This window comes from Myripristis murdjan, chromosome 23 (genome assembly GCF_902150065.1).
Source record: "Myripristis murdjan chromosome 23, fMyrMur1.1, whole genome shotgun sequence".
NCBI classification, from domain to species: Eukaryota; Metazoa; Chordata; class Actinopteri; order Holocentriformes; family Holocentridae; genus Myripristis; species Myripristis murdjan.
The window spans coordinates 18,641,459-18,665,811 of NC_044002.1; the positions used below are offsets into that span (position 1 = coordinate 18,641,459).

A 24,353-nucleotide genomic window follows, 5' to 3' on the forward strand; every position below is an offset into this window, starting at 1 on the left:
GTCCACCTATAGACAGTCATCTCTAGCTCTCCTTCTCGCTCATACTTCCTCAGTCATTACCAAAAGCTGCACCACATCTCGCCAGATCGACGGACAGAGAGGAGAGCAGGCTCAGAGAGGGTGTGAAGGATTGCAAAAATAAATCAAGAATGAGATAAAAACACACATACTTTGGATAACTTGACCTTTGAACTTTTGGCCTCTGGACAGCCCCCAGCCGACCAGTGACGACCGCCGAGGAGGAGGAGGAGGAGGAGGAGGAGAGAAGAGAGAAGAGGCCGACTCGACAACAGGCAACATGAATTTTACAAAGGTCAGCAGCAGAGGGGAAGAGTATAACTTCTCTTTTCTATTCTGCACCCTATCCGCTCTGTTTCCCTTTCCTCTTTTTAAAAGCACACACACACACACACACACACACACACTCTCTCTCTTTCTCTCTCTCTCTCTCTCTCTCTCTACCACTTTGCATGTCTCTACTGAGTTTAGAGTAGGTGTGTTATGAAGGGGGAAGGGGTTTGGTGGGTGGGGACTGGGAAGGGAGTCCTCACCTCCGGCAGGGGGGAGGGAGGGGTGGGGAGCCTGGGCCGGGGGACAGACACTCTAAAATGAAAGAAAACAAATATCAGACCAGAGCTTTAGGTCGCTGGTGTTTCCCTGAATATGTAAACCGACACCTGGGATTACAGGATGGGTTATCAACTTCCCTGATCTGTGTTGCCGAAAGAGGCAAGTGCAACACGCTTCCTCTTTTGGCTTATGAATTTACGATCCCAGTCCAACTTGAGAGTGTATAAATGGTCAAAAATCAGTTAAAAGTGTTTTTATGATGGTTAAAATGGCCAAATAAAATTGAATAAATGATCTAAAAAGCAATTATACAAAGTGATTAGACAGATGACACTGATATTCGTTGCAAAGCCTAAAGAGCAAAGCCTGGTCACACTGGATCTTGAATAATGTATTTTGTTTGTGTGTGTCAGGACCAATCAGTGTGCACAATGCAGCTTTGATGTGTGGTCTATACACTAAAGTTGCCTCTTGGTAATTAAGCGCAGCCTCATGCATTGTGAAATGGTTTTGTTGCATTTTCATGTGGCAGTGGAAGGATTTCTGTTTCCTCACTGGTTGTTATGATGCTGTTTCCCCACACTGGGCTTCATGTCCTGCTGAGAAATTGATCCGCTCGTGTTATTTCAGTCCTCAGGCTGCTGTTGGTTTGCAGGGTTGCCACCCAGCTGAGAAATAGTTTGAGGGCAACCAAGGAGCTGGACCGCTGGTGCTATGCTTGTGTCAGTACATGAACAAAAACCTGTTTTTCGTCAATTAAGACTTAAGAATTCAGACTCTGATGATCCAAAGACGGCTATTGGCTTTAATGTGTTAGTGCAGATAAGTTGTTTTTTCTTATATCCAAAATCATTTGTATATATTCAAATAGACTATGACATGTAAATAGTAAAATGTGTTTGCATAGATTTCCCGTACTTGCATTAAACATTAAAGGAAATAACTTGGTGTTTTTAGCTATTTTAGACAGTGCAGTTTTATTATATCGTACGCCTGCATTTTCTTTAAGAAATCAACACTCAAAACACATTATAAGGGAAAAAGACTGGTTTTGCAGGACAGCATGAAATTATTTCACCAAAACATCAACTTTGGAGAAAAACCGCTGATGACTGTCACCACATTGCTGGATTTATGGTTTGAATCATTCAGTTTGAACACGGATGCTGATTCACTGAGCTCTTATCACTCTATGTGATAGCTAAACAAGAGTAAAAGCTTTCTCTGTGGTGTCAGTAAACATGAAGTAAACTTCTATTTTGAGCAATCTGCAATGTGGAAGCCAAACTCTGCAAGACCTACTTTTAGTTCATTATAGTTTATTAGTTTGTTTGCCAGGGACCGTGCACATTTAAAGTGTGGCTAGTTTTCATCTGTAGTGCTAGGACATGAATGTTGTTTGTCATCTGCCTTAAAACAGATCACACTGATTATATACCGATTCACTCGCCTGTTTTTGTGTCCTGCATCTGAGTGGCTGTTGTTTTGCATGTGAAATGGCTGTGACACAAAGATGAACCACAGAAGTGTGGTATTATTTATGCGGAAACAGCGAGGTAGCTCCTATTCTGAGCAGTGTCAAAATGGTTATTACTTACACTCATTACACAATATCCCATTGCATAGCTGCGAGCCCTTACCTTGCTGTAGAGTGTGTGTGAGCGAGTGAGAGAGTGCGTGCCTGCGTGTGTGTGTGTGTGCGCGCCGGCAGTCCGCCCCCACTACTTAGCACTGTGCCAGTGTTAACGTGTAATCTGAGCACCTTTCTCAACACCGCGCACACACACATGCATACACACAAAACTGCAGGGCTCTCCATGAAGCGGCACATTATATAAAGAATCAGTCAAATCATTCTCATCCACACTCTATACAGCTTAGAAAGCATTTCACTGCCATGGGACAGGTATGCTGCGTGCATGGAAATGCCGTATGCTACTGTGTGTTTGTGTGTGTGTGCGCACATGTGTCTTTTAATCATTGACCATTTCTTGTAGTGTGAGACATAAGAATGTGGCACAAGGCCACCTGTCTTTTTCTCACCATCACTCCCTCCCTTCCTTTCACTTCTCTGCATCTCAGAGCCTGAGCCAGGACCAGCTAGCAGACAGAACAGGAGCGGAGGACAGGTGAGTGATTTGCAGTTAACTATTACCTCGCTCAACCCTTTCAGATTCTGTTTCCATACTGCTTCAGGATCCTGCATGTCAATAGTTGTGATGCCTGCAGATCGTGGCAATTCTTGCCAAGACAGAGCCGTTTTTCTCTGCGGTGAAAGTGTGAAAGGGCAATTGTATTTTGTTTCTTCCGTGGTTTTTAAAGGTTGTTAATGGGTTAGATGGGATTTTTCAAATGGCTTAGAGTTGTGTAAATGTGTGTGTGTGTGTGTGTATGTGTGTGTGTGTATTCCAGCACGAGCCTACTGCCTGTGTTGGTGGAAGAGGAGGAGGGAGTGCAGGACACAACTGAGGCACCAGCAGTAGCGATCAGCATGGCAGGTAGGAGGAAGCACTTCTGTGGCTTGTGTGTGTGTGTGTGTGTGTGTGTGTGTGTGTGTGTGTGTGTGTGTGTGTGTGTGTGTGTGTGTGTGTGTGTGTGTGTGTGTGTGTGTGTGTGTGTGTGTGTGTGTGTGTGTGTGTGTGTGTGTGTGTTTGTGTAAAAGAGGAGGAAACAATGTGAAGTTGTGGTATTCATTTGCAGGCATTTGTTCATTCCCATCTAAACCTGCAGCTCGAGATGTACAATTTAAGACATTAGTGCCATTTTATTAGTGCTTTCTCAGTCGAGGTCTGACGGGCCACATGTTGACTTGGCAGGGACCGACAGGCTCGCCGGCAGCGGAGCGACTCCCCTCTCTGATGGTAACTCCCCTCAGTCTGTGACTGGTCCGACCGTCCCACGCACCGGCCAGTCCAGGAGCGGCGTGGAGGGCGCAGCCTCTGACACGAGCCAATCAGACGACAGTACTGCAGGGGGGCAGGTGGCCTCTGGAGCCAGAAAGGACTCCCTGTCCCTTCGCAGCAAAAATAAAAGGGAACTGGTAAGATCAGCGACATTTCCTGTTTGATGCGTTACTGATTGAGGAATGAGGGAATGCATTTATTGACCGTGAAGATTTTCCGTCATTTAATTGGCTCCAGCTGGAGTCCTTATTGTATTGCATAATCACTGCTTATGAGGAAATATGAGTCATATATTTTTTTTAAAAATTATTATTAATCTGAAAATGGTTTTCAAGTTTTATTTTAAGTTCTCTTTAGTTCTAGTTTTCAATTTTACTTTTGTAGTTATGCTGATGGGCTAAATGTAATCAGTTGATACAGGTTTTTTTTTCTATTTGATTTATGTCAGCTTTTCATTTGATGTAATATTAGTTGAGGGTCAGGACCTTGGATATAGATCTTTTTCCAAATTGGTCAGGGGTCAAGTCAGGACACCAAAGTTTGCTGTGTGAAAATTAGAAGGGACATGTAGCAAAACAGCATTTTGCATGATTATAGCGGGGATGCTATTACAATGATACAAACTGAAAATAGGTTTGCATGTTTTGCAACAGGGGTTGAGTAATACAAATAATTAATCATCTATAGAAATATTTGTAAATTTTTTTAATTGTTTATTTTTTTTTTTGTTTTGAGTAAAAATTGCCAAAAAAAAACTCAATATGCTTTTATGCTGCACATGAACAGAAAGATGAAGAATGTTTCCCATTCCCCTTGTTTTTACTTTGCATGCTTCTAAAAGTTCTCAAGACAGGTTTAGTCAGGTTTAATCTGTATCTAAACTCATTTTGTTTTTGTCTCAACAATGTTTTTTAAAAATTCTTTATCTTAGTATCATCTTAGATAACTTAAAATAAGCTTGGAGTAGATATGATTAAATGTCAGGCGTGAGGAATGTTGTGGGTGTCATTAAAGATTAGATTTCTTCATGCCAGTGGTGAGATTGCGCCACTGGTATTCTCATCCAACGTGACATCATCAAAATGCTGTTTTTCTAGCTGTGTCAGTGTGAGAGACAGAGCCAGAGAGCATACTTTCATATTAAACTGCACTCGGGATCAGGCTGTCATTCAGATGTGAGGACACGGAGGGGCGGCGTGACATGAACCGCTTTCTGTGTGCGCGGCTTCCTTCCCTTCGTTATGTTAGGACTACACTGACACTGTCAAGGAGGGAGCGAGCGAAAAGAGCAACATGGGCAATGAGGACAGTGAGAGAAAGGAGGGATTATTAACACCTAAAGGAGAGCATGAGGGGAAGCAGGGGGAAGGAGTAACGTTTATGTGGACCCTGCAGGAGCTGTCGCGTAGCATGGAGGCCATCGAGGAGCACAAGGTGCAGGAGGACCTGAGTGAGACCAGCATGACCACCGAGAAGGAAAGTATGTTTGGGTTTTCTATGCGACACTGTAATTCTTATGATGATCACTTCTCTTTGGATGTCAAATGATAATAAGTTTAGAAATGAGTGGCTGCTGTTTCGATCACATATTTATTATCTTCCGGTTCACCTGCTAATCATCCCTGTCGATTGTCTAGCTGAGACGTCGGTGATTTCTGACACCAGTGACTCCTACAGAGAGGACAGCAACAGGTAACAGCACATTATCATATCATATTACTTATTCTCACTAAAATCCTTGTTGTTTTGTTTTGGTTTTTTTTGCCTATGTGCTCATGCTGAGTCATGATGTCAGTGTAATTGTTCTCTGTCTCTTTGCAGCTTGTCACCAACTGACAAGGAAATTGAGGTTTGTGTATCATTACAGTTTTGGAGTTGCGCCTAACTTGGATGTGAATGTGTGTTATCACCATTAGAAGATCAGGTTTCAAAAGCAGCCGATGTAGTTTGCGACCACTAGTGGCGCTAGATTGCAAACTAAAAGTGGGCACCTTGTTTTGTTTATATGACATGCTCTTCTAGCACACCATGCACACAGGAGTCATGTATCCCATCAAAAAGCCTTCCAACTTTAACTTTACACAGACAGTGTGCTTTGGAGAGACATTTTGAATCGAAATAAAAGCAATTTGAGTGTACAAGGAAAGCTACAATGGATACCTTTTTAAATCCTTCGTGTAGTGTAAACAGGAAAATCTTTCAAACTAAGTCACAGCACTGAGGAAGCCATGTTTCAGCCTCAGTTATCATCTAGATCTGTGTGGCTTGACCTCTGCAGTGTCTGTTTATAATCCTCTGCTGTTGGTATGCAGTGTGAATGAGTGGGTCAAGCTTTGCTGTTATCTCTCAGGGACTCCTGTAAGCATCTCGAACCTGTTCACACGCCCATGCTCTGTCTTTCTACTTTGGCAATGTGTGTATGAAGCAACGGCACACACAGTAAAAGTGCACGAATCACTCTCTTAACTGTAAGTGATTATACTCTCAACTATAGACGTTTTAGAGATGTCAAGGGGAAGTCAGAGTTTCATAACTTTTCTGATGTAAATTCTCAGATAATGGGATAACGCTGCCTTCAATACTGGAGGTTAGCTTTTACAAACAAGGACATGCTGGAATCTGACGTTCATTTGCACAGTTTGTAGAATATCTTGCCGCATCTGGCGTCAGTGATGGAGAAATTAACGGGTGTTGAGTCAAACCGCGTCTGTTGCTGTGTTGTCAGACGGAGTTCCAGCGTCTGTCGCTGGGCTTCAAGTGTGACATGTTCACCCTGGAGAAGAGGCTGCGGCTGGAGGAGCGGTCCCGGGACCTGGCCGAGGAGAACGTCCGCAGGGAGGTGTCCAGCTGCCAGGGCCTGCTGCAGGTCTGTGTGTGACGAGTGCTTCTGTTTTTGTTTTTTTGTTTTTTTTTTGCACATTTGTATTTGTCCCTTTTTAAGACGACTCAAATTTGAATGTGCTAACTTCACATATAAGATGCTCCAAATGGTGGCAACAAGCAACTGAAAAAAAAAAAAAAAAAAACATGGGAGAGAGATAAAAGGTCTATTTAGGAGACAGTTTGTATTTTGGTCTCAACTTTTGATTGATCACTCAAGGGCATTGTTTCAGCGAAAGCCAAGGAATACTTAGTGATGATAGGATTCAAAAAATATGAACTTACCTAAAATTTATTTAAAAGCCAAATCCCAATTACATGCCGAGTTCCTTTTTACTGGCTGGGTATATGTACACATTTTTATAAATAAAGGCCGGTGTCAATTAAAGACCTGGTCCAATTGTTTTTGCGATTGCCACAGATGCAGTTTTGCAGTCAATCAATATGTTATTAGGTAGCCTCATTTTTAAACAATACTTACTGGTTTAAATTAACAATTTGATAGTGTTTCCTGTCTTAGACAAAAGGAATTAAAGGCAGGTCTCTTATAGACACCTGTCCCAAATATAGACCGGTTGTATCCAGTGACTAAAGCAAATAAAAGCCTCTGCTATTAATTGAAGTTTCAAGGTGTTTACTGTGTGATTCAGGCTTTGAGCAGCCAGAACAGAAGGAGCTATTATTCTATTGGAAGCTGTTTTAGCAGACATATAGCTCTCTCTCACATTCACAATGCCTAATGTTTGCATTCATTGTACGACTGAGAGAGCAGTGAAAATCCTCTCCAAATTGGCGCATATTTCAGCACAATGGACAGAGTGCAGGGGTCTAATTATCATTAGTCGTTTGTTTAAATTGTAGAAAATAAAGAAATGCATTGAATTACATGCCAATTTCTAGTATGTAGCCAAGGGGTATTCAAAACACAGCTAAACAAAATGGAAATTTGGCTCAAAACAGGCTAATTTATTGTACTGTCAAAGAATTAAGGCCCGACCACGCAGGCCAATTTCAGTCTTTAGTAACATATTTGAATAAATTACCGAGGGGAAAAAACCACCTACAATTACGGACATCATCTATAGGCTATAGGCTCTTATCTAAAGCAACTGGGCAAGACAGTCAAAAATCAGGTGAACAGGTTCACCCACTGACACTCAGACCTATCAGAGGTCTGTTCTCTTCTCATAGACTGAATGAGTGCAGCTGCCATACCTCGCCATACCTAATTTACGCTTATGTCCAGGTAACACCAGAATTTCATTTGGACAAATATGGCAAATATGTGGCATCTCATTCAGGGAGAGATGTTCCTTGTTCCTCTGTATGGTAGCTTCATTTGTGATTTAGGGTGATGAGACTAGACAGAGACTTCAAACTTCCTTCACACCTGTATTCCATCACCGTAATAAAGTCCTCCACCTTAGTTTTCCTAAAAGCAGCAGCACTGTTGTGATCTGATGACTTGAAATTGAGTGGAGTGAGACGGCCCCTCCACCAGAGAAAAAAGTCCCGGGAAAACATTTGCATTAGGTTTCTGAATGGCTACAACTTTGTTCGCTGCAGAAGCAACGTTATATGGTGGGTGTTTCAAGCAAAAATTCATATTTGAAAATAAAAGGATTTTGATTATTTGTCATGAAATCTTGAGCACGTCTACATCATTTACAAAATAGTTTGTTGTAAAAACTCACTGGTATGGTCCTTTTCAGTCAGTCTCAAAAGGTTAAAGGAAGGGAATTAATGTGATGCAAGGGCCATGTTTATAGTATAAAGCTGTGCAGGTGGGATTATCTTTATATCATGATTCATCTTTCCTACCTCTCAATCTTTACTGTCAAAATTCTAGTAAGGTCAGTACAAAGTACAAGGACAGCATGTTTCTTCCATGTTTGGGCTTTCTTGTGTTGGGGCTTGATGTACCAGCTCACATGCTTGAGCAGGTTTCAGCCATGCATTGCCGTTCTCACCCAGACTGCTGTGTAGTGCATTCTTAAAGACCGTGCTGACCCAGACAACTTCAACTTGATCAGACTGTATTCGGCAGTATGCTGTGAGCTCATCATTGGGTGATGAGTAAGTCAGTGAGCTGGGAGGTGCATGCACCTTGCAAGATGAACACCAAGCGTGATATGTGCTGTCCTGTTGCCTTCCATGTAAATACAAGAAAAATATGCATAAAATCCATATGACTTGAATGCTTAAAAGAACCGTTCACCCCAAATACAAAGAAGATATTTTTAGACATACCGCTGGTGCAGCCTATCTATTCACATAGTTTCTGTGTGATTTGGAGAGGTTTCTGCTCTGCCCTCATCAGGGGCAGATAGATAGAGCTTGCTGGTGTTCTTGGGTAGGAAATGGTCCACAGTGAAACTCCTCACCCTCAAGGGCCATGGATTATCAGTGTCATTGTTTTTGGAAAGCAGTGTTGTTGACTTTTACCTCATGTCTTTATTTTTTGAGCTCCAAAAACCAATATCCATCCAAGTGTCAGACTGGAAACCTCACCAAATTACACAGAAATGCGTATTTTGAGTGAACTGTTCTTTAAGTACAAGAAAATATTTCTGTAAGTGTAAGTAAATAGGGATGCAGGTGGAATTAAGGTAGTTGAACATCAGTAAAAAAATGGTCATTTAATTTCCTTCCCCCTCCAGGCACTGATCCCTCTGTGCGAAGATGACAACCAGTCCATGGAGATCATCCAGAGGCTCCAGAAGAACCTGGATATCCTCATCCAGTCCATGACCAGGGTGTCCAGCCGCTCCGAAATGCTGGGAGCCATTCACCAGGTGTGTGTGGGTGGGTGGGAGTGTGTGTGTGTGTGTGTGTGTGTTTGTGTGGTGTCATGATTTAAACACAGCGAGAGAGCCCTGCAGCAGTAACTGCATGACTAGTCAAGCTGAGAAAAAATGCTTCAGAGTTCATCCTCTGTTAAAATATGCAAATAAATAAAAAAAAGATATTTCCTATCCTATTACATACACAAAAAATGATTTATCAAACATACAAATAAGACATACAGCTAGTGTGCCCAGCATTGTCCAGTGGGTATCACAAAAACTTTTCTTTCTTCCTATGTGGTATGTAATGACAGTGCAGTTGTTGTTTTTCATCGTTTTAGATGTGAAAAATAACAGAAAATGTATTCCCTCCCACATCAAGTCAGCTTTAGTCGTGCAGCACTTAATCACTGTTGAAGTCTCAAAGGACTTCATAACGCCCACAGCATGAGAACAATAAACGAACAAGACAGCACCCTCAATCTTAGACTGTCAACCGAGGACTCCCATTTGTCTTTGCATTACTTCAATCCAGGATTTTCACTATATTGCCAATCCAAACACAGCAAATGTTGAACATAAATACGTAATATGAGCAGGTATCGTCCATCCACTGTCCATTTGCACCGAATGAGCTGCCGCTCTTGTGTCACCAAGAAAACAAATTATACTGTCTTGTGAATCTAATTGAGCCAATGTATATTTCTGCCTGTCAATCCCAGGAGAGTCGTATCGGCAAGGCGGTGGAGGTGATGATCCAGCACGTGGAGAACCTGAGGAGGATGTACACCAAGGAGCACGCAGAGCTGCTCGAGCTGCGAGAGGCCCTCATGCAGAATGAGCGGTCCTTCGGCTCGCAAACCGAAAGAGGTTAGAGGTGCTATTGGTGATTGGTGCCTGATATCGATATTTTTGGGCTGCAGTTGCAATACTTTGTGCTGATTTTCATCATCTGTAAAACGGACCACTCAGTGCAAAAATGTAACAAGAATTCAGCATTTTGTTTTTGTTTTTTTGTTTTTTTTTGCCATGTTTTTTTGCTGTAAGCGGTGAAAATCCCCTGAAACAAAATTTTAACATTAACATTGTCTTTTTTGAAAGCCATGCTAATGGAATTCCTCAGACCTGCTGAAGACCAGATACCCGACTCAATCTATTCAGTGTTAGGGAAACACTGGGATGCACTAAGTCTGTAAATGAAGAATTTACAAAAACAATAAATAAACAGTTAAATGAATAAATACAGTGTGCAAAGAAATTAAAATTTCACTGCAGGGTTGGCAGACTGTTTTCGTGTGGCTTTGGTCAGGGAGGAACCTCCATGTTATCAGTATGACTGGGCAATATCTGATATTTAATAAAAGGTCAGTTGCTGTTTGTCAGTCCAACATACGCGAACATTGATATGCAATTTGTTCCTCTTTCCAGATGACTTCAGAGGCAAGAAGCCATCGTCATCACAGTACTACAAGGTCTGGCCTTAGCTCAACATCCTGTTCAGTTGCACTGGATTAATGGAGATTTACAGTGTTAATTTCCATTTGAGATCATGAACAAAAGCGATTAACTCTATGATTTTTTTTTTTTCTCTGCTTCCTCCTTCCAGACTTCAGCCCGGCGGGTTAGTATCGCAGCGATCCCGCGCTCCAGTGGAGGCAACACAATCTTTGACATGGTGAGGGTGATTCTGACATTTCGCTCACTTGAGCACATAGCCCTGCAGTCACAAGAGAACCTCATTAAGGTTTTCCTTTTCTTTCCTTTTTTCACTTAAACTAACCTAAAACCCTCTCAATCCATCAATTAATTCTCTGGCTAACTTCATACCGACTAACTCCGACCAAAATCGCCTCTTGCTTCACTAACAAGCACCTCAAATCTTGCTTGGCAATGAGGTATTGCTCTGTGATGCAGTCCGAAAGGGCAATCGACAAACAAACATACAACAAAAGTATATCTGTTGCTGTATATCGATTGCTTACTCTTTCGGGGACATGCCGATGAAAAGTGAAAATGTAAAGAAAAAGTCAAGCCTTTGTTGTCCAGTTGTGATGCTACCTTCGGTGTTGCTTTAGCACTTCCTTGTGTACTGTGCCAGCTGGCTGTGGCTACTTGTTGGGAACTATTTCCTGACGAAGAACACCAGCAGACTGCATCTATTCGTCCCAAAGGAGGCATACAAACTCACAGGCATTCAGCGACATACAGTTGTTCTTCAGCAGGAAATAGTTTGAGATAGTTAGAACTGAAACTTCACCGAGTCGCACAGAAACTATGTGAATGGATAGACTGCACTTGGGGGGGGGTAAGTGGGAAATATCTCTTTTTTTAAATGTATATTTTGGGTGAACTGCTCCTTTAAGCTTTATTGTATGTTTGAATTTCTCAATCCAGTCCAAAACACAAGACACCTCAGATGCCGAGACAGAGAGACTGACCAGGAGATCTCCCTGGTAGGTATTTGTGTGTGTTTGTGTGTCTTGATATATTAAATTATACCTAAAACATGTGAGGTAGAGTAAACGTTTGTTTGTGAAGGAGAGCATGTGGTTGAAATGCAAGCAAGAATATTTATACTACCTCATTTGTATTATACACACACCGGTGCTGTTACTGACGTGACTGAAGCCACTGGCTGTGGCTGTTTTTCTCAAGCCGCTGAGGCTTGCTGTACCATGACATGAGGGTTGTTGCTATGTGATGCCGTGGTTTCCAGGAGTATGGCAGGAAAGAGCACGGCGCGCCCTCCACTAAAGCGCTTTGTTAGCTCTGCGGCCTGGGTGGACGCTGAAGAGACCTCTCTTGTGATGAAGGGGTAAGAGATGCCCAGGAAAAGGGTACCACACTGGCTGTGTCGCTAAAGTCCTGCAGTGCACCTGTACAGTGGGCGCAGGTGCATAAAGTTGGCCTTTTGTGAGTGACATCACCACTTGTGCTGAAGTGCAACATGCATCTCAAGTTTTAAAAAGAAATACCAGTGTTGCTTAGTTTTAGGCCTTTCTGGTTATATCAGATGTACATTTTCCTCAGTAAATTTTCAAAGCATTCTACCACTTACATTTTTTTTCTGTCACACCTATCTTGAAATGAACTGTTATAGTTAAAAAAAATATCCCAAATAAAAGGCATAGATGTGAAAAAGTTTGAAAGGTAACATGGTTTTGTCATATTCGTAACACTGTAACTGTTACGTGCACTGATAAGAAAAGATTCGGGCACAATGAAATAACCATATAACCAAAACTATTACAAAAACATATTAATTCTTCATATGTAATGTGATGGCTTATCTACCTTGGGAAATTCCCAAGTTGTTTTTTATGCTGCACAGGAATGAGGAAATAGTTTCTTCTTAATGGGGGTGTGAAACAAGCTCTCATCATGACTCCAGCAGGAAGGATAGGGGCAGCTTAAGCTGTTGGCACAAGCTTAAAACACTGGTGTTTTCTTTTAAGAGCAGGAAGAAGCAACAATTATAATGTCAAACCACAAGGCAGCCATCTTTTATGCACCTGGTCCATCGTGGCATGGTCAAGTGTTTTTCAGAAGCCTGCATCCTCTTGTGACTTCCACATTTACCGGATTTGTTTTGTTTCATTGTGAACTGTGGAGTCAAAGGCGGTGTGGACTTTTGTTAGGCACCGTATACAAGCTGCTTTCCAATGTTTGGACTCGTACGTTGCACTGATGTGACTTGCTATGCTGAAATGGAAGCTTAGATAAGCAAAATCAAGCAATCCTTGGGCTCTCCAAATATCTGAAAGGTTAAAAGTTAATTTCATCAGTGAGCATGTAAACGTGCATCTGCCGGCAATGCGTTAAAACTATTCTACAGGAGAAGACAGAACATGTGTCAAAACATGCACATTTTCTGCTTGTATCTGTATAGTATTTCAATGCATATCAGTGAATGTTGAAAGTTTGTATTCGCATCTGTGCTTTTGTGTGACTGCATATGCACGAATGTACATTTTTGACTTGCATGCACAAACATAAATGTGAGCACAGGCCTTGTGCATGTGTATATTTGTACGTGTGATTGAACTGTGCGTGTTTGTGAATGCCCGGCCCACACATGCCACCAGGACAGCCTGCGACACCGAATCCCAGTCAGAGGAGGAGCGGAAGGAGGAGCCGGAGGTACAGAGGAGGAAGTCCAGTCTCACTGAGCTGGGCAACATGCTCACCTCTCTCATTCTGCCCCAAAAGACGTTAGTCCAACCAAGTACCCACCATAAGTCTACTCAAGTACCACTTTCTGCCAGCGAAGCTAAGAGGCTAGCCGCCTAGTGAAGTTCATCATTTAGCCATATGGAGGTTCATGTATGTTGCTGGTTTTCATAATTAAAGCAGTAATTCATGTGATCCTTTACATTTTGACATGCTTAATGGTCATGGTCATCACTGTGGTGTTTTTGCACTGCATTTCCTAGAGATCACATCTTAGTCAAACAGTGTGCCACCTTTTTTCTTGTATGTGCTGTTGATGAAGTTTTAGTTTCTGTCGAAGATGCTTTTTTTGTTTGTCCGTTAAGACCCGGTGTCTGTCGCTGTTCAAAGAAACATAGAAATTAAATTGTTTTTATTCATTCAATTTCTTTGCAAAACCTGCTGATTTGAAATGCACGACTTGGTGTATATTGAAACACTGCTGTGTTAAATAAATCAGCAATAGAGGAATAAATTTAGTATGCATGTTGAACCTCCTAAATGATGAAAAACTTTCATTAGGCGGGTCTGTGCTGGACTAGCTTCTTCTATGCTCCTGGGGCTCAGCTGCTTTCGCTCATTATAATGAAATATCAAGACTGGCTGTTAACCCTGGCTTGAGATCAGTTTATGTCACGTGATGAAACACTGGAGAAGCATGGAAACTTTGTGGCTGATGTTTCATACATAGATCTCAAGTTAGGATGTACAGTTTGCAAAGCATCAGATTGGTAACTAATCTATTTTAAGGTTATCTGGTGTCATTTACTAATATGAAGCCGCCTCCGCTATTCTGTGTGCAAACTACTACACTTGTACAGTATGGTGTATTTTTGTTGGGCTACGCTGGTTGAGTATATTCTGTTGACACTTACTGAGCTATTTTTTTTTTTTCAGTTCATGTCTTTTTTTCTGAACTGCTCTTTCCTATCTTCCTTCTCCACATCTCTCAGGAGACATGACGAGCTCTGTGTAATGCTGTAAGTGTGCAGGGAGGCGAGTCCGAAATGGGACACGCTTGCGGTTCCGGTCTCTGTCTGCTAACCCAAAATATGTGTGTCCAGAATTGCATTTGTTAGAGAGCTTTCCAGAATAGGAGTGCCAGTCTAAGGGTGTTTTAAAGCAACTCTTACATTGATAATAAGATCTGAAGTGATTTGGATTAGCACTCCTGCTCTTGAAAAATCCCAGACCAAGACGGTCTGCTGGCCTTGACTAATTGTTTGCTCTAACTGTGCTGCTGACAGCTTTTTGATCTTGTTGGTGAAGATCTTATGTCAGTGGTGTTATCTTTGAGATGTTGTGAAACTGTGACAGTGTTTTCAGGGAGAATGCGCTCCTTTGAAGCTAATGCAATGTCTGCCGTATATCATGAGTTACCACATATGACCACACACACCTTTAAATTATTTGGAGGCTTTGTGTTGTATTTTTCAGAACAATCAGTTCAGTCATTTTATTTGTCTTTTATAGACAGAATATAAGAAAAAAACAAACACATACATGGCACATAATTGTCAAACATTGAACAACAACCCATATAAGATTGGAAAAAGCAGGGGCAACAAAGACTAAAAGAAAGAAACACTAAAGCAGGAGTAAAGAAACATGGCAGCATACATTACAGGATAGTTAGGGTATTTTTCAAACTGGGCCCTATACCTTCCACCTTTTGGGTCCAGGAGACAGATAGGGACAAACATTTTTAGAATTGGTCCAGTATTGAGCAAAATCGCTTCAGCCTGCAACTGTAAAACATGTTGCAGTATAATCACATGGAGCAAGATCGCCTGTCAGTTTACGTCTATTAAAAATGTTTTGCCGCTGACAGGCCCTGCGTTTCCCACCTGACTTAGTGTAGTTTACTCTGCAGTATTACTCTGTGGTATTGAATAAAAAGTGAAATTTGGATGTTGGATTTAATAGATGCGAAATATCCACCCAACATTCCTCTTATGTTACAATGTACCACCTCTCCAAAGTTGTAAAAGGGTCACTTTTGGTAATTCAACTCATTATAACTCATTTTTCAAACATAATAACTGCATGCTCCAACTCACACTCTCCCTCACACGCTCGCCTTTTCTTTAATCATTCTCTCTCTGTGTCCAGTTGGCGACTTTATGCTTCATTCTCTATCCATCCTCTTCTAACTTTCTGTTTCCCTTTCTTTGTCCCTTTCCAGTCCCAGCCCAGCTTCCAGCCCCACGGTTTCTGACCCAGTAATGACCCCGTCTCTGTCCCAGAGCCTGACGTCTTCCCGGGCAGCCGCGGCAGCAGCGGTAGCCAGAGGTGGCAGGGGACTCTGGCTGTGGTTGGCCATGGTGGTGGTACTGGCAGGTACACTCACTCAGCTGTATTATTTTATGCAATATTTGACCAATATTATTATTATTAGAATATCCAATTGCCAGTAGTGACTTTAAAATAAATGCTTTTTTCACATTTATGGATATTCTTGAGTTAATTGAGTCTCTGACAGGTAATTTTTCCTCTGTGTAACAGTCCAATACACCTAGAAAGACAGTGAATACATGAGTGCTGGACAGGACAGTGTCACTACCCCCATACTCACAATTGATATGGGACCAGTTTAAAATAAGCCACTCCTTAGTGATTAAAGTTTTTATAATATGGTATTATTTTAGATAATAGTGCAGCAATGTTCTGCTTGTATCGTAGTGTTTTCACATTCTATTCACCCATACCAATGGAGCCTTTCTCATACAGACCATATAGCAGTAGGCCTCCAACAGCATCGAAGCTAGGTTTCCATGCAGATGCTCTCCTAAAAAAGCACATGGATAAGTGTTTGTGGTGTGCCCGGCAGGTCTCCTGGCTCTGCTGGCCAGCCTGGTGATGCAGCCGGCAGTGGATGCTGCCCCTGTGGGGACTGGGGACTCCTGGATGACCATCCAGCAGCTGCTGTGGCCCTACACAGGGCTGCGGCACAACGGACAGCCCCCCGTCTAGCCCCTGAGACCCGGGGTGGATGGTGCAACCACACATCAGCCCACTGTGGGGATTGTCTGCACAGTGGGATGATGATGAGTGTGGTGGTGGTGATGAAGACAACAGCGTAACACTCCTGAGTTGGAGGGTGTTTGCATGTTTACTGGTGCCTGAAGTTACCCAGACAGACTCGCTGACAGCACAGGCCAGGCCTCAGGGGATAGTCAACCCTATGGAGGATTTTATGCGTCACATCACGTTTGCTAAATTAGTTAGTGTGTGTGTGTATGTGTGTGTGTGTGTGTCTGTGTGAAAAGACGAGCACTCAAGTGGCGGCAACCAGTGTGTGTTCTGTTGGGCTGGTCAACATCCTGACGGCACGGTTATGCAGTTTTCCTGTTGGTGCTGCCGGCACACTCGACCCAGATACAACACAATCTGGAAACGGCGACTGACCAGGTGTCACAGGTGGTGCAGTGTTGACCAATCGTATCACAGAAGCATGAGAATAATGGCATTGAACCGACCACTCACGGACTGGACTGCAGCACATAATTTATTTATGGACGTCATGGACGTTGGCTCAGATTGTGCCACATGGATATTTAAGCACATTTCATTATTATGGATACTGAAGAAAGCACTTGAGGTTACAGGGACTGCCAGCCTTTTAATAGGATTATTTTACATGCATTTCCTCATTGGTTACAGGAAATAATTTTTTAACTTAAACTCTACAAACACTGATAATAAAACTTTCATTTTAAATGCTTTTAAATGTTTTTGAAATTTAATTCTATTTATAACTTTGTTAGTTTTGAGTGGGAAAATGTGAACTTGTTTATTTTTTTGTTAAGTTATAAATCTACATCGTTAAAGTCTTAACACCAAAGGGTTTTTATTTTCTTCTTCAGTTCTTGCTGTGGTGATCACCGTTTTCAACTTCATAAACTTTTGTATGTTCCAAAGAAGGTGCGTGAATCTTTGCACAAATAAAGTAGCCAACTCTACAAGAGATCTGCGTGTTGTTATGCATTTTAAATCCCAAGTGTAGCCTTGTGTCAGAGATCCTACTCTAAAGTTTTAAGGTTTAAGAGTACATAAGCGGTCTGGTGGCACAAAGTAGACTCTGCACTGTGTCGACAAACAGGTAGTGGGAGTTCCTGGCCCTCGCTGTGCCATCGGTGCTCATGTCGTCCTGCAGCATGTGGATGAACGTGGAGTGGAACTCGCTTTCGGGATAAAGGTCTGGAGAAAAAGCCTCGCTCTTCTCTGTAATCTCAAGCTTCTGATTCCTCTGAGCACCTAGCAGGTAGAGGCTCCACGAGTCTTTAGGGACAGGGGAGGGGCCGTGGTGCTCACACACCTGGCAGGAAACAACAGCGAAGAAAGGCAAAAAAAAAAAGAACAGAACAGAAGTCTTTGTGTGAATTGCTGTTTTGGTTTTTGTGTTCTCTTTATTCCAGTGAACTCAAGTTTCCTCGAGATGAACCAAACTCTTCCTGGTTCCTGCTGCTACACAACACAACTTCCGTCTTCCTTATGCTGAAATGTATTGTACCTTTGTGCCATGTGAGTGTGTGGATTACACCATTGTGTGTGTGTTTTGTGTGTGTGTGTGTTGTCTACCTGCATCACCAGATGCTCTGCTCCACACTTAGCGTTCCACTGGCTCCATGAGAAAGCGCAGGCAGAAGAGAGAAGCGCCATCTGCTCGTAGGCAGCATGTTCTGTCAGCGGGTCCTGAGGAGGAGAGAAATGTTACAGCACATTTTATACCAGTCTGGAAAACATGCATTGAGATCAATCCATTTGCACAGAAAAATAGGTAGATCTCATATGATGCAACTCAGTATGTTGGGGGAAATGATTAATAGTCAAATAATAATGTTATAATAATAAATGAATCCTTTTTAATAGGTCTGAATGTTGTGTCTGAAAAATGTTTTTCATCTTATTTTTTGTGTGCAGAGCTATTAATTGTTTCAAATGTAGTATAATTTGAGTTGGCAGCATTAGTGACAGTGTAATGCCAGTGTGCTGCCAGCCCGAACAATGTGCTCTTTCAGCTGATGCTTGGAAGGAAATGGATAACGTCCTGAGGTCTCTCAATTCCAGGCATTTTTACAGTGATGCATGGAAATATGCCAGACAGTGTGTTGCGACACTGGTTTGTTCATGCAAGACAGCAATTCAGTGAAAAGATACTCTTCGTAGCATGGCACTCATACAGTTTTAATGCACCTTTACAAGTGCATGTGAAGAAGAAGACTGACTATCTTGTATTCGAAATGACTTGCACAGCTTCATTCATTTTCATTTGCCTTAGCCTTCCTGAAGTACATGTACAGCGTTTGCACCTTTGGAAAAACTTAGCTGTTAAAATTATTTCAGGAATAATTTTGATTTGCCTCTTTTAGCCAAACACAAACCTGAACATTTTCTTTTTTTTAATGTAAACCTAAAATCAGTGCAAGAGTAACTATCCTTTGTAAGCTCAAATCAGACTAAAGCCTGCCATTCCTCATTGTTTGATAATAAACCACTACTAATATTATCCTAACATGTTTGAGCCAAACCTGATTAATTAAGTGTGAAATTCAGCCCAAGCCAAGGAATAAAGGTTGAGTCTTTGCCATGTTTTTTCTTGTACTCTACATGCCTGTGTAGGAGATACAGACCTTGCCGCAGGTGCTAACATATTTGTCAGTGTACTCATTGACAAAGATGTTGATCCCAGCATTGACCATGGCTCTCTGCAGGGCAGGGCCTCCCATCCACTTCCCTTGGAGATGAGAGAGGCCTTTATCTTGCTCTGACTGCAGCATGCACTGGTTACCCTGTTAGACAAATAAGACATAACATTACAGTAGTCAACCTAGGTCCAGTCTACAGATTAAAGCATTTTGCTGCTGCTGTGTAGCATGAATCCATCCTTTCCGACATGTGCTTTACCTGGATAGTGATGGTGAGGTCAATGAGCGCCGCGTTGACGGTGAACAGAGCCGCGTCCTGGCCCAGAGGTCGGAGCTCCCAGCTTTGGAAAGGCAGGTTGACGTAGGTGTCCTGCATCAGCACGAAGACATGGAAAGAGTCCATCTTGAAGGAGACCTTGGCCTCAGATGCCTCATAGTTGAAGTCGGTGATGCCGTCCATCCTCCACTGCTTCTCTGCGGGAGAGCAACTTCATCATCCATCACTTTTGTTTTTGTCTTTGCATGCAGATCCAAAATTTTAGCAAACAAAAGCATTATGTAAACATGTCAGTAGTGGCTGGCGGCCATTGCGGCTTGATTTAAAAAAAAATGCCTAGAAATAAGGACCCAATTTGCTGACAATACTTTATTTACAACAATGTTTTGTCACACATTTTATCTTTATCAAAAAAATGCACCCTTTGCCATTTGGATGTTGGCCATATTTTGATTTTGATTTGATAATATTTCAATTAATTATTCAGCCACTGCTTTGTACCTGCTGCATCCCAGCGAGCCACCTGGGGGGTTTCCGAGAAGAGGACAAAGTCAGGCAGCGTCACGGACACCCCAACTGGGGGGCATGTGAGGTCCTCTGTGATGCTAGAGGCTGAGCCCTGAACCTTGGACTGCTTCATGGGATAGGCAAACTCCTGCAGCCTTGTGTGCAGTATCTAAGAGCAGACACGAAGGGTGGGTGTGTGAGAGAGAGACAGAAAAATAGAGACACCTTTGACTTTCCATGAGCTATATGAATGAAGCATGATTTTTTTCTTGACCAAAATTTTTAAACACATCTCAGATTCAGAGGTCTTTATTCTGCAGAGGAAGTGAGCATAATATGAACAGTCAATTACAAATTTTACATTTGCTTCATAGCTTGCTGCTGATAACTCAGATTGAGGCTTATAAAACTGGATGTATTTATTAAATTCCCTGATTTGTCCTATATGGAAAAATCAAAATTCCATGATTCCAGATATTCTGTGGCCCATGGGAACCCTGATTCTATTCTTTTTACCAGTTGATAATTCACCTCTATTCACCTGTCTGATTTCCCAGTCATGGATGCTATGGGCTTGTGGCGGGAGGTGGAAAACATCCCAGTAGAAGACCCCGCCCAGGGGCGTGTACTGCTGTAAGTCCACCACCTGGACACTCACACCACTGTCAGTGACCAGCTCCACCTGGGTGTTACCAGAGTCCTCAACTGAGGAGAGAGAGAATAACATAGAACTGTTTTTCAGTCATTTTGATGCCATCTCTTATCATTGCTGCTCATGGTTATGCCTTGCAACTTGTAATGTGTTAAAAGCTTGACAAACACTTCTAGGTCATGGCTGAGTCCTCCACTTTTTGCAACCAGGCCAGCCCTTGACAAGCATGTGAAGCATCTCTGAAACTGTGGACACAAATGGCGCTGGGAGATGCGTAATCGGTGTCAGAGTCAAATGCCACATTGGGCGTCTTACCAGAGAGTTCCTCCATCTGTGTCTGTATCTGGCTGTCCTGGCCGTTCACAGGCTTGTTACCACTGCTTCTCCCTGAAAGCATACTCTGTGGACTCTGCCAGACGCATAATGAGAATTAAAAATTTTCGTTACCCTTTGTTCAAATGAACAATAAGTATCTGCTACTTGAAAATTAAACAGAGATGATATTGCACCGATTTCAGGAACCCAACCCAGCATCCCGTTCTTCCATCTCACCTTCCTCCCTTCAGACCCGTGGATGGACTGCGCCTCCTCTTGTGCCGCTTGGTGCCGCAAGGAGCTTTCACTGCCTGCCCTCACCTCCTCCTCTCCTTCTGTCTCCCCCTGTTCTGATAAATCCATGTCCGGTGGGACCCCATCCCCTCCTGCGAGAGACCTGATGTCAAACAGAACAAAGAGAAAGTTGTTTAGTTACACTAGGGTAGTATTATTTGTACTCGTTTCTGCAGCAGTTGTAGCAGCAACAGTAATAGTATCAGCAGCAATAATAGGAGATGTACATAGCAGCAGGATTAGTGGTAGTTGTGATAGGACTGGTAATGATACCAGGATTAGTAGTAGTGGGATTTGCAGCAGTAGTAATACTAGCCATGGACCTGCGGGTGGCCGACCGAGCACTCAGCGGAGGAATCCCAGCCAGCCAGGACAGGTGGTCGTAGCGAGTATGGAGAATCCTTACAGCGATACTGCTCACAGCCAGCTGCTTGGACAGCTCAAAGCCTATGCCAGCCTCCTCGAAGTAGATATCTGTACACCTGGATGGACCACAGAGAGGGGGCTACATTTATCAGTACATATGACCTGTCCTATAACCTTAAAAGAGAGGGGTTGCCAGGTGAGAGTGGCTTTGCCTTTGGGGTTTATTGCACTTTCCGTTGCAGATGGGTATTTCAAATCATCCAGCAGGTACCCGTGCGAACCTCTTTACAGGGAAGATTCACGCTTTAGACAGCAGAAGTTGCAGATGCTGATGCTCGAAATTGATCAAAGAACTCATAACACAACAGATGTCCAAGTTCCCAGTGCCAGCAGTTGTTCCCTGGGCAGGTTTTCCATAAAAAAAAATCCACAAATCAAAGGGATAACGTCGGCCTAATCTCTTCAGCACAACATTTACCACATTTATATCAGTAACTTTAGTTTCATTCAGTTCTCTCTCTCTCTCACTCTCTCTCTAACAGACCTTAGGCTCTTCTTGAGGTTAGCCCAGAGACACAGTGTGATGTTGCTGTCTTTGACCACGGTTTGCATGTTGCTCATCTCGGTTTCGGAGTGTTTGCAGGCATTCTGTGACCAGGGAGAAACACAAAAACAGTGGTCTAAATTGTAAAAGACCATCACACACAGTCACCAGCACGTGTTGTCTTAGTCTTAGCGTGTTCTCATCTACCTTTAGGATCTCCTCAGTGGCAAGGAGGAGTTTGGAGCTGATCATCTCCTGCAAAGAGAGGAGGGTCTCCTGGTACTTGTCGCCCTCAGCTGGCTCTCTGACATCATACAGCCAGCCCTCCAGCTCCTCAATCAGCTACAAGGGAACATGTGTTTGACCATTTTTATTTTATTTTTTATTTTTTAATTATTTTTAGCAGTGGATAATTTAATTTCTACGATGCAGAGATGTCACTTAATCCAAATGACCCACACCTATGACTGTCAGTGTAAATATCATAATACTGTTCAGTCAAGATGTGGTGACTGTGATTCACTTCATTTGCCAAGGTAGGCCTTTCTGTCTCGTCTCTGTCTTTGTCTCCAGTTTCCCACATACATATTTGCAGACGGACATAAAAAAACACACAGACCTGTAGAGTGTGGTCACACTGCTCAAGCACAGGTGTGATGTTAACCTCAGGGTTATCTCTCCACAAGCTGATGTAGGTGTTTATTTCCCTCTGCTCTCTTGGGTCTGGGGTGCCGTCACAGCACATGTACCGATCCCACTGTTCACACAGTATACAGGGAGATACATCACAACCAGGACCTCAGGGTTGTAATGTATTGTTGTAACATTTGTGTTAAACAGCATCCAAAATCATTCATTAGTTCCCTCTTCCACCCGGGCACACCTGAGCTTTCTCCCAGGAATCGGCTTTCCATTTGGTCACTGCACTATGATTGTCTTCCAGTAGATGGCGCAGTTCGGTCAGCTCGTCCTCTCTGCGCTCTTGGTCCTGTCAGTGCAAGACAATATTAATATACCCATTCCGAAAAAACACTGAACTTTTTTAATTTCCATGAAACATTTAGAAACTTGTTGTTTTTCACTCTTGCTACTCAATGCACAAGAATTCTTTGAGCTGAGAAATAAGTTTTCAGTTATTTTTAATTGGAAAATGTAAAGGGATTTTTCCTTAAGGGAAGACCCATAAGATAAAGGTGCAAACCTCATGACCTGCTACATTTGTTGAAACTGACTCACTGCTCAAAATGAAGTTTGAATAATAATGGCATCATGTCCCACACTGTGCAGCTTACCTTTAACTCAAGCCTTTCCAGCACCTCTTGCCTCTTCCTCTCCTTCTCCAACCTCTCTTGTTCCTCTCTCTCTGCCTGCAGCCGGGCCTCCTCTACAAAGCCGAAACTCAAGCAATGAATTCCTGAACACATATTTCGACACATATAGCTGTGCTGTCCCGCACGATTCCTCCCTTAATCTTAAAAAGTGATTGCTTTCAGCTGTAAACAAAAGTCAGTCACTCGTCATCCTTCCTTTGCCTTTGGAATCATTTTGGTTTCCTTGAGTTGCCTGCATTCTACAACACATAACCGCACAGGGTTTACCAATACAATTACCAATACATTTCATTGTTTACCTTCCTCTTGCAGTCTCTTCTCTTCCTCCTCCTTCTGCAGCCTTTTCTTCTCAGCCTTGCTCAGCTTGCCTTGCTTTTGCTTTTTGGCGGCCTTGGAGCCAAGGCAAAGCATTTAGGATGTGTAAGAGACAGAATAGCTCAGTGGAATCTGATTATCACATTAAATTGCAGAGGGGAAGTTGTTGACATTGTGACTCTACCCTCTTATATGTTAGTGGCCATCACTAAGAGGCCAATATACCTTAATCACCCCAGAGAAATAAGACCATATGCCATTATACTCATTCCATTACACTTAAGGGATAAAGTACAGCCACCTGGATCACGTTGGCTTTATTTTGCAGAGATGACCAGCTGGTTGTACATTATCATTATCTCATACTTATGCTTACTGACTGCTATTTCTCATACCTTTGCTTTCTTGGGTGGCTATTATTGACAGGAGAGAGCACAGAGAGTAAAAAGTTAGCATCAGAGGATCAGAAAATGAAAAATAAATAAATAAATAAATAAATAAATAAATAAATAAATCAGTGGCAGAAACCAAAGAAATTGCGGAAAAGTGAGTCAAAGTGAACGTAGCTACGCTGATGCTGATTTTTAGGGAGTGACAGCTGGTGATAGGTTTAGCCTGCTCTGTCACTTCAGCTCTGTAAATACACACGGAGGCCATTTCCACTGTAAAAACACAACGCTGCTTCAAAACATTATTAAATAAAATCGTGATAAATAAAAATCATCTCACCATTTTACATCAACTTTGTGAAACCAA

At 42.5% G+C, this 24,353-nt stretch overlaps 2 protein-coding genes across 5 annotated transcripts in view; one reads left to right on the forward strand and one right to left on the reverse strand.

Moving 5' to 3' along the window:
• The window catches only part of lrmp (lymphoid-restricted membrane protein), a 47,357-nt gene extending 30,042 nt beyond the window's left edge, over positions 1–17,315 (forward strand). For 2 of the 4 annotated variants that reach the window (XM_030045420.1, XM_030045421.1), the window contains exons 23-39: positions 211–313; positions 2,653–2,699; positions 2,983–3,068; positions 3,387–3,610; positions 4,869–4,953; positions 5,111–5,165; positions 5,295–5,322; positions 6,199–6,339; positions 9,014–9,148; positions 9,862–10,009; positions 10,568–10,611; positions 10,746–10,814; positions 11,534–11,592; positions 11,856–11,954; positions 13,225–13,350; positions 15,534–15,688; positions 16,179–17,315. In XM_030045420.1, the coding sequence (XP_029901280.1) occupies positions 211–313; positions 2,653–2,699; positions 2,983–3,068; positions 3,387–3,610; positions 4,869–4,953; positions 5,111–5,165; positions 5,295–5,322; positions 6,199–6,339; positions 9,014–9,148; positions 9,862–10,009; positions 10,568–10,611; positions 10,746–10,814; positions 11,534–11,592; positions 11,856–11,954; positions 13,225–13,350; positions 15,534–15,688; positions 16,179–16,321 (1,747 nt within the window). In that variant the 3' untranslated portion in view covers positions 16,322–17,315. The remainder of the gene's footprint in view (positions 1–210; positions 314–2,652; positions 2,700–2,982; positions 3,069–3,386; positions 3,611–4,868; positions 4,954–5,110; positions 5,166–5,294; positions 5,323–6,198; positions 6,340–9,013; positions 9,149–9,861; positions 10,010–10,567; positions 10,612–10,745; positions 10,815–11,533; positions 11,593–11,855; positions 11,955–13,224; positions 13,351–15,533; positions 15,689–16,178) is intronic. The other 2 variants (XM_030045423.1, XM_030045422.1) reach the window with 2 other exon arrangements.
• dnai7 (dynein axonemal intermediate chain 7) lies at positions 17,209–23,693 on the reverse strand. Its single transcript, XM_030046443.1, has 15 exons — positions 23,582–23,693; positions 23,244–23,335; positions 22,835–22,939; positions 22,571–22,708; positions 22,159–22,293; positions 21,952–22,055; positions 21,380–21,523; positions 20,985–21,144; positions 20,748–20,841; positions 20,322–20,485; positions 19,775–19,949; positions 19,256–19,470; positions 18,982–19,140; positions 17,930–18,043; positions 17,209–17,666 (listed from the first exon to the last, which is right to left on the reverse strand). Exons 1-15 carry the CDS (start codon positions 23,691–23,693, stop codon positions 17,391–17,393), a joined length of 2,187 nt encoding a protein of 728 aa, XP_029902303.1. The 3' UTR covers positions 17,209–17,390.
• Between the last annotated feature and the right edge of the window lie 660 nt (positions 23,694–24,353).

What these genes read in the sequence shown, in the direction of transcription:
- dnai7 (XM_030046443.1), bottom strand. Translation starts at nt 23,693, where the DNA reads ATGCTTTGCCTTGGCTCCAAGGCCGCCAAAAAGCAAAAGCAAGGCAAG. An exon ending in TGGAAAGGCTTGAGTTAAAG is followed by an intron (nt 22,940 to 23,243) that starts GTAAGCTGCACA and finishes TTGCACTGACAG; the next exon opens with GACCAAGAGCGCAGAGAGGA. An exon ending in ACGGGTCTGAAGGGAGGAAG is followed by an intron (nt 20,842 to 20,984) that starts GTGAGATGGAAG and finishes TGCGTCTGGCAG; the next exon opens with AGTCCACAGAGTATGCTTTC.